At 39.8% G+C, this 14,789-nt stretch overlaps 1 protein-coding gene across 1 annotated transcript; it reads right to left on the bottom strand.

Moving 5' to 3' along the window:
- Nucleotides 1-523: 523 nt before the first annotated feature.
- TMEM30A (transmembrane protein 30A) lies at nt 524-14,672 on the bottom strand. The gene is made up of 7 exons (XM_074581355.1): nt 14,224-14,672; nt 8,061-8,177; nt 7,317-7,424; nt 6,103-6,190; nt 5,485-5,628; nt 3,551-3,757; nt 524-2,628 (listed from the first exon to the last, which is right to left on the bottom strand). Exons 1-7 carry the CDS (start codon nt 14,509-14,511, stop codon nt 2,435-2,437), a joined length of 1,146 nt encoding a protein of 381 aa, XP_074437456.1. The 5' UTR covers nt 14,512-14,672; the 3' UTR covers nt 524-2,434.
- Nucleotides 14,673-14,789: the final 117 nt, after the last annotated feature.

Here is a 14,789-nt window from a genome sequence, read left to right as displayed (position 1 = left end):
CCCTGGCAACGAACACCTCTGAAGGATGCCACTGGAGAACTGGGTCACAAGCAATCAAACCCAAATATAACCCGTGACACCTAACTTGTGAGTAATGTAACATCCAAAGATCTCCATAGTTACCAACATGACATCAAGGCAAACGAGCATGAGTGAAGGAAGAGTTTACAAATTTGACCTAATATTTTAAGATCTTATAAGCCGTTTAAGCTCCGCAGGCACGCTGTCTGTCAGGCATACTGCCTGACAAGTATTTACAGCTACAGGCTCTCAGAGAAAAAGCTTAATTGTAACAGAAACCAGACAGCAATTCTCATCCTCGTGCACCTCATTAAGCAGCACTGACAGCTGTAGTCAGTAGAAAAAAAAGGTAAGGCATTGAAAAATATTTTAAGGTAAAGATAGAAAAATACTTTGCTTTTAATTTTGAACACAGCCCAAAAGGCAGCATTTCCTACTTGGGAAAAGACAGGGATTATGAATGAAGCAGAACATATTTGCATTTCAAGTGACAAACACAAAGTTTAAAAATCAAAATATTTTAATAACCAGTAATTGGGAGACACCCCCTTTACTTGCTTACTATATTTTAGCAGCTACTCTATAGATGAAAGCCAGTTTAACATTTTGTGCGAGCTTTTTGCCTTGCAATATACAGAGGTACATACCCTTATTCTATAATTCCAGCAACAGAGATGCAACACTTTAAATAAAATCTTAAAGCGTTTTGGCTATTTGAAGTTCTGTGCTGCCACGCTGTACTATGCAAAGAAATTATTATATGGAGTTACAGAAAGCTAGCACACTGGAAGCGTTGCTTCATTCCATAGTTTATACAGACTTACACACTTAAACTGCCAGCTTAAAAAGATGACACGGGTAATTCAGTAAAAACATTCATATGTTTATGTGATAAATTAATAGTGGTGTTTAAAGCTGGCTCTAGATTAAGCTATTGGACCATGAATAAACAACTTTTTGTAACAAATATGCAATCCCAGAAATAGAACTAAAACTGCATTCACACTTACTGAAAATCAATGAAAAAAAATGCATGTTCAACAACACAATAAAATCTCTTTTAAATGGTTTGCAGAATGTATTAGGTCTTTTTTAATATACTCAATACTTTATCAAGCTAGTTGCATATAAAGTGATCTCCACTATATACATTACAATTTCTGTGCATCATCTAAAAAAAGTCACCAAAAAGTAATATTTTACAGGTTGCACTTAACTTTTAATTAACCTAAAAGTGAACCCTTCTGTAATTTGATTTAAGACACTAACCCACCCATGCTTCTAACTGCAGGATTTAAATTTTAATTTAAATAACTGCAGGATTTAAATTAGGTTTCACAGCAAGCTCAACCTGCATTTCAGTGAAAAAAGGTTACTTCCATCTCAACTTTTGAATTTCTATAGTTTACTATCCTAACACCGCAAAAAATTAATGTGGTGTTCACTCCAAATAAGGAAAAAGTGTATGATAATTCCTTTACAACAAAGCCTGCTCCGAATACGTATGCCTCAAGAAATTTAAGAAACTTCTCCAATAAAAGGAATTCACCCAAATTTGTGAACAGAAAAAACATTTTAGGTTCTTTTTAATTAACGCTTGGAGCTGCTCATGAAAAGCAAAACCAGCAAGCACAAGAAGTAAACTAGTATTGGATATGACTTAAAGCAAAGAAAATTAGAAAAAAAGTAGATTCTACCTGCAAGAAACATTTCCCAATTTAGAACAAACTTTAAAAGGGACTCACGCAGATAATTAACAAGTAGGTTCTCTGATATCTTCATAGGATGCTAGTTTACTGGCCAGGCACATATATTGTAAATATACAAAGAATCCAGAGCGCTGAAATTTACACAGCACTTAAATCCTTTAACACAACAGAAGTGGGCAGGACACAGGAAAAATATTTAACAACTTATATAAATATATTAAAATCTCAGCAAGAAATGTAGGAGCCCATGCACACAAGACAGTAAATTGAAGAAACATTTAAGACTTGACTTTTCCTTTCAACAGCGCTGACATCTGAATTCCGGAAAGTTTACAGTATCTTATAACAGTCTTTCTCCACACAATCTATAGGTACTGAATCATACCGACATCACACAGCACATGAACAAGCAGCAGATGCATCAAGGGAACAGGAGCTATATGCATCGTGTGGCCTGCCTAGTTAGAGGCAAATATCAGAAAAAAAAAATTATTTCTGACATAGGCAGAGATACAATCAATACAGCTAATTGTATACCCGTCATTTTCAAGAGTTAATCCACGGTATGGGAAAGGGGAGCTTTAGATCAAAACTATGTACCCAGTCTCAGAAGTGACAGAAGCAGAGATTTATCTTTCAAAAACTGGGTCCATTCTGGACTGGCCTTGATGCACATGCAGTACATTTGTTTTCAGAATGCGAGATTAATTGGGAATGTCTGCACTAGTGTTTCGATTTCCATATTTGTGATGGATGATCAGCAATACAACTCCTAGGAAGAAGCATATGGACCCAACAGTGATGTAAGCAATTCCCAGAAAAGGATTTTTGCCTCCCATCCACGAGATGGTGCTCAGGATCATTCTTTTTCGTCCATCAAAACTGTGTACAGGGTAATCTGAAAGACATTTAGGAAAACAAGAAGCACATTTCCAAGTTTAGCTTTGTGTGTCAGACACCTTAAAGTTTTGGGTCATTTTACTGAGGTTCCAAATACAAACTGCTGCCTTTGAGTACTGGAAATGTAAATATGAAACATTTAGCTGTTCTTTTAGGCTAGGACTAATCTGGGCACTGTCAGCTACTCCAAGAAAAATGCCATGTTAGATGTTAACTCCCTTGTAAGAGAGGAGTAAATGCATGATTTTGAGTTTTTGAAAGCAGCTTCAATAAAGTGAGGGAAAGCTAAATTTTAATTTTTGAATATGTTTTAGTACAAAATTTGTCTTCATGTTAATTCAGTTTTATATGCACTCCCCACAGTTTTGCAGCACAGTAAAATACCGCAGTAGCTATTTTAAAATTATCATTAAGTGCTTTTGAATTTTAAGAATTTGGTAACTATGACAACCCTCCTCCTCTAGTCTCCTGCACTTCTACCTAGTCTATAGTTTGTCCACAGTAGAATGACATATCTCCATCTGAGCCACAGCTCTGGCATTTTTCTGACCTCCAAAGTCAGTCTGCCCTTGATTACATATTGCCATTACACCTTGAAGTTAAAGTTCTCAAATTTCTAGGCTACCAACTACCTCTTTCCTTTCTCCTGTGCATCTCTCAGTTCCTTTACAGCTCCCAAGCAATCCGATTTCCCTCTAGCTATGAAGCTACTAGTTCTATAAAAACTTACACAGAATTAAAAGATGGCAATATTCTACCCTATTCTGACTACCAGTTTTCAACCACAGCTCCGTATCATCTTTTTCTTTTTAAGAGATGAAAAAAAAAAAAAGCTTAGTTCAATTTGAACTTGGACAAATATATGCCTATGTAATCCACCTAAGGCCTTTAGCCACTTTCAAAGGTTTTTCAAAGGATACTGTATGCAATATCCAAAGAATATCTTCCAGCCTGTAAGGTAGGCTGTAAGTTATTCTTCCTTTCAATGAGACGATACAGCTTGCGGAATGTTGGCAGAGCAGCAGTACGCATCCACACAATGAAATCTTCATTGATAAAGCCATTGTTGTCAGGCTCCGAGTCCAGCATATACACTGGCTTGGGCCAGTTCACAGGCTTTGTTGTGCCTAGGATTAAACAAAAATAGTAACAATAAGGTATTTCAAATACAGGACTAAGTAACACACCAGCTCATCAAATTCATTCTATTACAAAAAAAACATTAACTTCCAAACAGTACAGACAGGTTGGCTCACTATTATTGCAAGATGCTGGGGTCTGTTTAAAAACTTTTTATTTTGCAGCAGAAATAGTAGTGCATATCCATTTATTCTCATGACAGCACTGTCCATTTGTTTAAACAAATCTGCCTTCCCTACATGTTTATATAGCTAGGAAGTCTTGTCTCAAAACATTACTCAACCTTAGTGAGATAGTTCTCCATGATGACAGCTCCTCCACTCACTTGTTCGAGTTCGACTACTACTTCCTGGACCATGAGCAAATAAAATTATGTACAGTATTTTAGATGATGCCATACTAATGACTCTCCTAATTTTATTGGAAATACAATTCTACACTGTGTTAAGGTATCTGCTTTTCCAAGGTTTAGCATCACACTGGTAACATGCAATTTGGCTGTGACTAAGCAAGAAACCCACATCAGGTTAAACCTGAAATTATTATATGCTTTGCATAAACACATACACACACACCTCAGAGCCCTGAGGAAGATTATTTTCAGACGCTGGTAGCCAAAGAAAACTTTGATTTACCAAACTGTATTTAACCTAACAAATGAGAGACATCAGTCACTTCTAATCACAAAAAAGAATCAGGTTTTTAGAAAACTTGCACACAATCTAGCAGTAGAAACATTTAAATGAAAACTCCGTATGAAGAGTTTGATTAAACAACTGCAGGATTTCTTTTCAAGTTAAATCCAAGCATCATAACAGTTATACTGGTTTTGGCTGGGATTGAGTTAAATTCTTCATAGTAGCTTGTATCCTGCTATGTTTTGGATTTGTGATGAAAACAGCACTGATTACACACTGATGTTTTATTTATGCTGAACAGTGCTTACACAGCCTCAAGGCCTTTTCCGCTCCTCAGACTGCCCTGCCAGCGAGCAGGCTGGGGGTGCACAAGAGGCTGGGAGGGGACACAGCCAGGACAGCTGACCCCAACTGGCCACAGGGATATTCCATACCATGTGACATCACGCTCAGCAATAAAACTGGGTGGGTAGAGGTAGGCAGGGACTGCCATCGCTCAGGGACTCGGTTGGTGATAAGCAATTGTTTTCTTTTGCATCACTTGTTTTTCTTGGGTTTCATTTTCCTCCATTGTTGTTTGGTTGGGTTCCCCCCCCCTTACAATTTTATTTTTTTTTTATTATTAAACTGTCTGTACCTCAACCCACGAGTTTTCTCACTGTTACCCTTACAATTCTCCCCACCGTCCCACTGGGAGAAGGCACAGTTAGTGAGCAGCTCTGTAGTGCTTAGTTGCCAGCTGGTGTTAAACCACAACAGCAATGCACACATTAGGCTCTTCTCAGTATCCAAAGTGAAAAAAACGCAGAAATTTTAAAGCAAAAACAAGTTACTGATTACAGTAAAAGTAAAAACCAAACACTTCACGTGAAATGTGAAGCTTTCATTATTTAAAGACAATCTTTCTAGATAGCAGAGTAGTCCTTAGCTTGGATCTCTTCTTAAAATTTTTTAATTAGCACAATATTTTTAATTAGCACATTCAGTAAAATCTTGTCAATGAGATAAAACTCATTGGAATCAAAGTGTGTTTGAAGTGTTTTGTTATTCTTAAGATTTCATATCTTTTATTTTACCTTGGAAAAGTGCAGTTAAGTTGTTTCCATCTCCTGTGGGATTCCTGAACTTTACATTTTTATCTGTCCACCACGCAATGCCTTTTTTAATCAAAGTAATAGGAGTCCTTGTGTCATTATCAATGCGGTATAATTCCAATGTATCTAAGAAGAAAATCAAATTAGAACACCAGCTGAAGAAGCTTTCATTAGACCGATAATCCTGATAGGCAGTGAAACAATTGCCTCCAGGAGAAACAAAACAAAAAAAAACTGGACAAGGCATTTATTACCTGCCTGACACAATCACAAGCTGTTCTGTAAGAATCAATGTACATTAGATAGCAGCATGTTATCCATATATGGTATCTATATGTGTACTCCACAGCACTAACAGCTTCTCTCAACAGGTATTTCCATGCTTTGTACACTATCAGATTAAATTAATTCTGATAGCAATTTTGAAAAAAGCAACAGCAGCACAACAGAAGATATTTACTTTACTCTGAACAACAAAAACGTGTTAATTCAAACCAAAAAAGCCTATGATGTCTTCACTCAGAATATTTTGCAACAAAACACAAAACATACACTAGATCACAAAAACATCCAAGTAATAACTTAAAAGTGTTACCATACCATTAAACATACTGTTGGCAATAGCTCCACAAGGAGCAATGGGTTTGTCCTCATTCGTGCGGTAAGGCTCACATTCCTTACTTGGATTCTGATAGTTAGAAAGAAAAAAAGCAGATTAATCTGTGCTAGTTTATCCAACTAACCTGGTTTTTACTACAGTGCCTCAATAATGTGCACATCTTAAATGTACCAATGTACCACAAAATAATCTTCTCACAAGTCAGGACATGTACAAATACTTCAGCATTCAATACCAGTTAGCATAATTCATTTTTCTTTTACAAGCAGGAATAAAATATAAATAAAACACAAATAAACTCAGAATCCCATCATGGTCATACTAAAAACAAGGCTTTTCTTGGAAGCTATTAGAACTTTTTTCCTTTTGTCTTTTAATAGAAACAGTCTTTCAACATGAAGTACTCAATTATTCTTTCTTTAAAGTTGTTTTTTTTTTTAAGTATGCATCAACATTATAGAAAATAGACTATGATAAGAAACCAAGCGTAACATAAAATACAAAAGGTTGTCAGGACTCCAACAGCATGACAAAAATCAAAGCAAAAGTCCCCACAAACCCTGTGTCAGTCATCAGATGTAGCATCCTGAAACTCTCCCCTTTTTTAAAGTTTTTTAAGCTTTTTAAAGTTTACAGGTGAAAAGAGAGAATCATTCTTGTTGGAGAAAGAACGCAACTGCATTTCCACTCCTTATAAAAATTAAGAGGAGGAGAAATCTGTCCCTGAACATTACACAGTAGCTTGAACAGAATAAACAATACTGGTATTTTCCAATATCACTGATGTTCAATATTGAACCAGAGTCTACAAAGCCAGATGCATTTCGCTACAATATCCAAACCAAGTGCTAGGAAACCAAATATTATTTTAGACTGAAAATGAAAACTTCAGACAGAACGGATACAGATAGATGCTACTGACTGAAGATAAAAAGACAGTTTAAAACTATTCAAATTTGAGAAGCAATCAAAGTACTGCATTGCTGTCCACTTAATGAAAAGTCTGACACGACATTTTACAGTATTTCACAGTTATTTTTTGTAAACAAATTATGAATTTCTTATGGTTGTCTTCTGTTATGCAAAAAAAAATCTAGTACCTCATTATTATTATTAAACTATATACTCTGCTACATGGTGATTTATGCACTACTCAGAAGTTGGTTGCTATTATTATGCAAGCATAAATACCTACAAGTAGGGAACTGTTATCTCCATTTAGCTGGCTGTCATCTCGAGATTTCACATAACGACGATGGTTTTGATAGAAGTTGGAAAGTCCATAATACATGAATACATTGCTCTACAAGAAGCAAGTTGGGGCAAGAGGGTTTTACATGCACACAAAGAACAGATCAATAGAACATATGAACATGCTAATTATCATAATGTTAAAATTTTAACCTCTTAAACTGTGTTTACCTTACAGCAACATTCATAAAGCCTCAAGCCTGCATCCATAAGAGTACTATCCTAACATAAACTGGCACCCTGAAGTCAAACACTATCAACATCTCATAAACTATCAGAATGATTATCACCAGCACTAATCCCAACACCTAATGTGTCTGATGTTAACCACATAAGCCTTATTATTTGCCTCCAGTTTGTCAGAAAGCACTTATCTGGTATTTCCAATTCTTGTTGAACTGAGTTTTTGTAAATCGTGCAGGAATAGCCCATCTACTCACTAGACGCTAAATCGAAATGCGTAAAGCACAAGCATTCCATTTAATGTTGTACATTTCCAGAAAAACAGAAGCATAAAAAAACATCTCATCCCTGCACAAAAAAAATCAGATCCAAGTTCATAGGGAAACTAGGAATAATCCTTTAAAATAGGAAAAAAATTAGGACTTAAATGATACAGCTTTCCTATCAATTATGAAATAAACCATACAAACTGTTCTAATTTCACTTTGCATACAGGGTGGCATACCTCAAATGAATGTTCCAGTGTGAAATTGATGGTGCAAGTACAAGGTGGTGTGCTGTCCCAGGACACATTTAAACATTTGTTGCAGGGACTAGAAGGCTCTGTTCCTGTATAGTCAATCTGTAACGGGGGGGGGAAAAAAAAAAAAAAGTCATTAGTTTACAATGGGAGAGTTAGGAAAAAAATTGATTAATAAGCCAGAGAGTTAACATGGCATTCATTCTGTAGCCTTATTACACCTCAACTCCAAAAGCCCATTCAGGCCTATTGGATGATCCGAAGAGGGTCTTCTAAAGATTTTATGATTCTGTCTATATGCTCAATTTCAGCCCCAAACAAATTTAACACTGAGGCAGGCCATTAGGGCTGGAGAAAAACAAAACAAAACCAAACCCCAAAACAAACAAAACAAAAAACACACACCAAAACACCAACAGCAGACACTCCTGACAACAGGATGTTTCCAAACACACGCACACTACATAACAAGCAGATCTGAGCTTTTACATGCCTTCCAGAGAGCTTAAATTTTTAAAAATCTAGTAATTGATAAAGAAGGTTTGCATTAGAAAACTTGTTTTGCTGACCATTTTTAGCCATCTAATTAGTCAGAACATTAAAAAAACAAACAAAAAAAAAGAATCACTTAATGCCCAAAAACTCTCCTAAAATAGGGAGGATGTAGTCTGTACATACAGGCTACCTGGACAGTACACACAACATATCCTGAGCAGCCACGAGATCACCCTATGGCTCCAGCCAACTGAAGTCACTGGACCGCATTAGCTCTCCCTTATCTATAGCTCCAGCATGTGGATGGCAGAAAATAATTAACGCGGACTCAGCAGGCTAGCTACAAGTGCAGCCGCAGAAAGCTTCCATCTGCCTATAACCTATGTATTTCTACGTTTACTATGAACTTTCTATTTAGAATTTAGACTGAGATTGCTGAAACATGTACCAAGTTAACGGCAACAAACTGTTTAACATTTAAACTACAACACCTCTATAGTTTTATGAAAGGCTGCTGCAAACTGTTTGCCCTGATACATGCTTGTAGTGGAACGCATTATCAAGAATTAGAGTGACTTATCATCTGTCTTAATACCTGTATTAAGGTTAGCTAAAACAAACACGCAGTTTCAAGGTTCAGGAAACAACTGAAGCCTGTTTTCCTCTGGATCTTCTTCAAGGTCTCTCTTCCTGTGATTTATTTGATATCTATTACGCTCCAGCCCTTCCTTCAGTTTTTTTATTAGTATCTGCTCTTTTGCCAGGTTTCTGGCAGATGAGACCTACACCCTAATGAGCCTAGCTGAAACGAGTCAGCTTCAGAAGCCATTATCTGGCAGAGAGTGAGAGAGGATCACATAATCTTTGCTTCCTTTGTTGAACAAGATATTGAGTTTACGCTGATCTAGAAATAGCACTGCTGCAGTGGTCCTGAAGAGCTCTGTTTAGCTACAGCAGACAGACAAACCACCACAGCTCTCAACAGACAACTCATCTCATTTGTTCAAGGCTAACCTGGTGGTTTGTTTGGTTTTTGGTTTTTTGTTTGTTTTTTTTTTCCTGCTAAAATAATCTTAAACGAGCATTTCCTTTAGAAAGAACTTAAACCTCCATATCCTGAGCTAGTTCTTCAGCGTGTGGAGAATCATGGAATTCTCAGAGTTGGAAGGGACCTCTAGAGATCATCTAGTCCAACTCCCCTGCTAAAGCGGGATTGCCTAGAGCACATTACTCAGGACTGCACCCAGGCAGGTCTTGAAAGTCTCCAGAGAAGGGGACTCCACAACCTCCCTGGGCAGCCTGTTCCAGTGCTCTGTCACCCTCACCGTAAATAAGTTTTTTCTCGTATTTGATCGGAACTTCCTATGTTCCAGCTTGTGCCCATTACCCCTCGTCCTGTTACTGGAACTTAAAAGGGGGACTGGCACTTAAAAGAGCCTGGCTCCATCCTCCTTAAACCCACCCTTTAGATACTTGTAAACATTAATCAGGTCCCCCCTCAACCTTCTCTTCTCCAGGCTGAAGAGTCCCAGCTCTCTCAGCCTTTCCTCATAAGGGAGATGCTCCAGTCCCTCAACCATCTTTGTTGCCCAACAAAAAAGTTTAAGAAGTTGTTTAAGATCAAGAACAAAATTCAAATACTCCAAGGTTGTGAAAGATCTAAAGACTTCACTTTTAAAAATATAATTGAATAAATTCTGCGAAGCATGAAATTGGTGTATACTGAAACAGAAGCATGCTTTTAATCACTGCTATCAGACTCAATGCTATGCAAGAGCTTTCCTGGACAATAACTGCTAACACAAGTGTTTTTTTCTGCATCCACGTTTACAGGTTACATTCAACAGAGAGTTTAACTAAAGGGACAGAGGTATCTGTCTTCACCTCTTGACAAAATGACAAAACCAGGACTTTGAGAACTGAAGGACTGACTTTGGGGTCTGTGGCAGGAACCTGCCGGACCCAGCGTTCATATGACAAACCCACACAGAGCAAGCCCTTCCCAACAACCCCTGATCCAAGGACACTGCGTGCATCCAAGCTATCAGGCACCAATGGCTTTTCAGGCTGTTGATGTCCTCCTCTTTCGATTTACGTTTTTGAAGTATAGAAATAACATAACTATTGCACGTACGTATTCTCCAAACCATTTACGACTTTGTAGACTTCATGCGCTGTCACGTATTTATCCTACTCTGCTCAGCCCCTTCTTGTATAAAAGGCATCCCATAACTCTTTGCTATCCCTCTCTGTAGATTTTGTTAAGCTTTGTATCGTTTTTGAGATGGGGCTACTGGAACTGCACACAACACTGAAGACACATGCAACAGTAATCTACTTTCTTCCAGTTCTTCATTCCTAGTCATGCCTTAAAGTCTATCTGGCTTTTTAACTACTATTATGCATTTCATAGCAGCAGTCACAGCACAAAGATCTCCTTCCTACACAATTAATGTTTTGGATACTTCTCAGTTTTTATCACATTTTAATATGCTCTGCCAATGCTTTGCATCCACTCTAAAGAAAAAAAAAAAGTAATTCAGGAAAAATAACTTTTTCACCTTTTAATAACAGGGCAAAAATATACACTCACACAGCTGATTCTCATTTTCCACCCAAATGAACTATTTTCACGATAGACCCAAGACGAATGGCTGTTTATACCCTTTAAAACAGTAAGAAAATGCTAGAGAACACCAACTCAAAAAAACCCTATAATTCTAGTACACTTAAGCTGTTGGAAATCTTCCACAATTGAATTCAAAAGAGCTTATAAAGGAAATCAATGGAAAAGCTACATTTTGCTGCTCAGTCCCTGCACCTGTATGAAAACAGCACAGCGCACAGGGATACTAATGGCTGCAATATCTAGTTCCAGGGAAGGGTGATTTGAACTGTACGTAAACGTGTATTTCAGGGGCATAAATTATACATCCTATTCAATTCCAATACACTAAGTTTACAGGCAGATATATATATATATATATATATGCATACACACTTAACAAGTATGCTATTGCCTAGGAGGTGGGTGTAAACAACTACCTCTGCTTCCTCTTCCAATTGCGTTCTTAAAAGAGCTTAGTCACTGCACCTAGCTTCTAGATGTCTTGTCTCCCAGAGCTAAATTTACAGCTATTTGTGAGTAACACTCGGAAGTTACTAACAGAAGACAGCACACCAAGCAGGGACGTATCTCAGCTAAGCACAGGGGTCACAGCAGTGTCTTAATCTGCATCCCTCACTGGCGTTCAGAGCCCAAACGCTGGTCTGTAAAATGCTTCATCTATGTTTTGTTCTTGCAACTGTAAAGCCTTTTTTGATTTAAACTTTTTTTTTTCCCTCCACAAAATTCAGCTGCCTTTAGAATTATAATCTCATTCACAGAATTTCTGCATTGATATGCTTGATAAAACAAACATGAGGATCAGAGAACAGGACCCAAGTTTCCCCATTCTCACTTGTATACCCCGACTGTCTGTTCATACTTTCAGCAGTCAGGAACTCTGTCGCTCCTGTCCTCACAGAAGCCTAATGATCTGACTTGGGAGAGCTTCATGTGAGGTGGATACTACCAGTCTGAACCCACACAGCAAAACGAAAAAACAAAACTCTTTCTAATCTTGAAGATCTTGAAATTACAATGGGTGGAAGGCCAGCACAGGCCAACTGGTTTCCAAATACAAATGGCTACTACTGCTTTATATATGCAATCTGATTGCGTAGGGGAGCATCAGTCATGCTCCCAGCTCACCTACGGATTTTCGTACTGCACATTAGGTGGGAACATCTAGGTTTTGCCTCCTGCTGGAACTTACCAGGAGTACGTGACTGAGCTGCTAAGCAACACTAGTATATAAAAATTCCATATATGCATACAGTAGCGATATATGCACAAGGAGTTGCTTACATTTTTGGACTCATGAAACTCCAATGCATTTCCTGTCCCTATAGATCAATGCAGATCCAGTCATAATGAAAAAAAAAAAGATCTATTTATGCAATTATATTTACCTTACAATCATTATGATGTTAAACTTTGTATTGCTTTACTATCAAAATGGCTATTTTAAATGCAATTGTCAAAAAAATTATCTTTGCTAACTGATTTTTATTTCTATTGAGTGTCCTATTGAAAACATGTGATTTTATCTACCTTAAATATGACTATAACACAACAATTTAAATGTCTACATGCCCAAGACAACTTGGCAGTGTTCTGCACGTGTCAATTTTCACATGTTCTGCATACCCTCAAACGTTGACACAAGACAAAACTGCTTCTTAAAAATATGCTTACATACAACATTCGGACACTGTAAAATACACCTCAGCTTTGTTCTTTTTTCACTTCTGCTTTTCTCCTTGACCAGAATTTTAGCTCTTAACATAAAAGGAAAGTGAACCCTAAATTGGTTTTATTTTAACATTGTTTACATTTTAACAGAAATATGAAAATATAATACCATTCATTGTCTGCCTCAGGATTTCTTTAGTTAATTGGGCTTCACTGCCACGTTGCTACCACTAGCCAAGCCACTGCCTTGAACACTGCTCATTTGAAAGTGACAGCTTACTCTGATAAATAGAATGATTCAATCCACAAAAATTCATATTCTCAAACACAGTAATCCAACAAACAACTCCACTTTTTTGTTTTCGTTTTGCTTGTTTTTTTGTTTGTTTTTTTTTTTATTTTGCTAAAATGAGTCTTTGTCACATTAGCCCACTGAAACTAATCATAGCTATCAGGCTACTTTTCAAGGTTGTCCCTAAGCCCTTTGGGTTGTTTCCTTACAACATAAAGTGATCCTGCTACCAAATGGACGTAACTGTGACACATGGTTCAGTTTTTGGTTAATGCTCAGCAACTTTTCACAGCAGCGATGTGGTTAATTATCTGATGTAAGTGACTCAGGTTTTGTAAGTATAATTAGAAAAAGCCACACTCATCCATCTTTGTTTCTAAGTTTACTCCGGACACCCCGGTCTCCCATAGAGCATCTAAAACGTTAGATCATTTGGGCGCGTAAGAACAGCAATGCATTCACCGCAGAGTTCTGTCTTGAAACTGTAATTACTTTGGGACATTTAAAGGTATACATCTCATTGCCACAAGCTATCACAGAATGGTTTAGGTCAGAAGGGACCTTAAAGATCATCTAGTCCCAACCCCCTGCCACGGGCAGGGACACCTGTCCCAAGGACGACACACGTACTTTCTGTACCACCGAGAACAGGACCTGCATCGGGCTGTGTTGATTAACTACCGCCATTAACTTCCCTGAAGATCACCGGGGAGCACTTGCAAGGCTGACAGGAGGCCTGCGGCCCAGGCGGAGGATACTCTGCAAGCTCAGCGTCCTCAGGGCCATTAATGGATGGTTTGTCAAAGAGCACAAACGTTAAACCGATCCGAAGCCGCCAGGGCGAGGGGTCCGTTCTTCACGGAAACCGCGTTCGCCACCTCGACGTCTCGCCGGGTATCGGCACCGACAGACGCCGCCCGATGTCGCAAGGAGGCGCGGGGGCCTGCGGGGGCAGGCCATCCCGAACGCCGCTCACCTGGCCCGGCCTGGCCCGGCCCGGCGCCCCCCGAGCGGCCTCCGGGGGCTTCCGAACCCGGGCCCGTGTCCCCGTCCCCCCCCCGTACCTCGTACTCCCGGATGTTGTTGGAGGTAACGAAGATGCCGATGCCGATGGGGATGAAGATGAGGCCGATGATGAAGAAGGCCGGCAGCACCGTGCCCGCCGTCAGGATGGGCTGCCAGGCCGGCAGCCGCTGCTGCTTGAACGCCGTGTTATCGGGCTTGCGGGTCTTCACCGCACCCCCGCCGCCGCCGCCGCCCACCGCCCCACCACCGCCGCCGCCGCCCGGGACCCCGACGCCGCCCGACGGGTGCCCATCCGCCTCCTCCTTCGCGCTGTAGTTCACCGCCATGATAGCACCCCGCGCTGACACCGGCACCGCCGGCGACACCCCCAACCCCGCCTCACCGATACCCCCCAGCACGTGACCGGAGGCGGGCGCGTGCCTGATGACGCCGCACCGCCCCCCCCCGGCCACGCCCCGCGCCTGTCCCCGGCGGCGAGAGAACGGGGCGGCACGGAGCTGCGCGTGCGCAGGTGCGGGGGCGCCCCCGGCGGGTGGGGCCGGAGTGCGCATGCGCGGGGCTGCGACGTGGGTGGTGCCGCCGAGGGGCGGGGTCAAAGGGCGCA

This window comes from Larus michahellis, chromosome 3 (genome assembly GCF_964199755.1).
Source record: "Larus michahellis chromosome 3, bLarMic1.1, whole genome shotgun sequence".
NCBI lineage: Eukaryota > Metazoa > Chordata > Aves > Charadriiformes > Laridae > Larus > Larus michahellis.
This window is presented reverse-complemented; position numbering and strand designations above follow the sequence as displayed.

Bases quoted from the DNA above. Each gene is read 5' to 3' on its own strand.
- TMEM30A (XM_074581355.1), bottom strand. From the start codon at position 14,511: ATGGCGGTGAACTACAGCGCGAAGGAGGAGGCGGATGGGCACCCGTCG. The intron at 7,425-8,060 runs GTATGCCACCCT...TGCTTCTTGTAG, and splicing joins CACTGGAACATTCATTTGAG to AGCAATGTATTCATGTATTA. The intron at 3,758-5,484 runs GTAAAATAAAAG...GTTTAATCCTAG, and splicing joins CTTAACTGCACTTTTCCAAG to GCACAACAAAGCCTGTGAAC.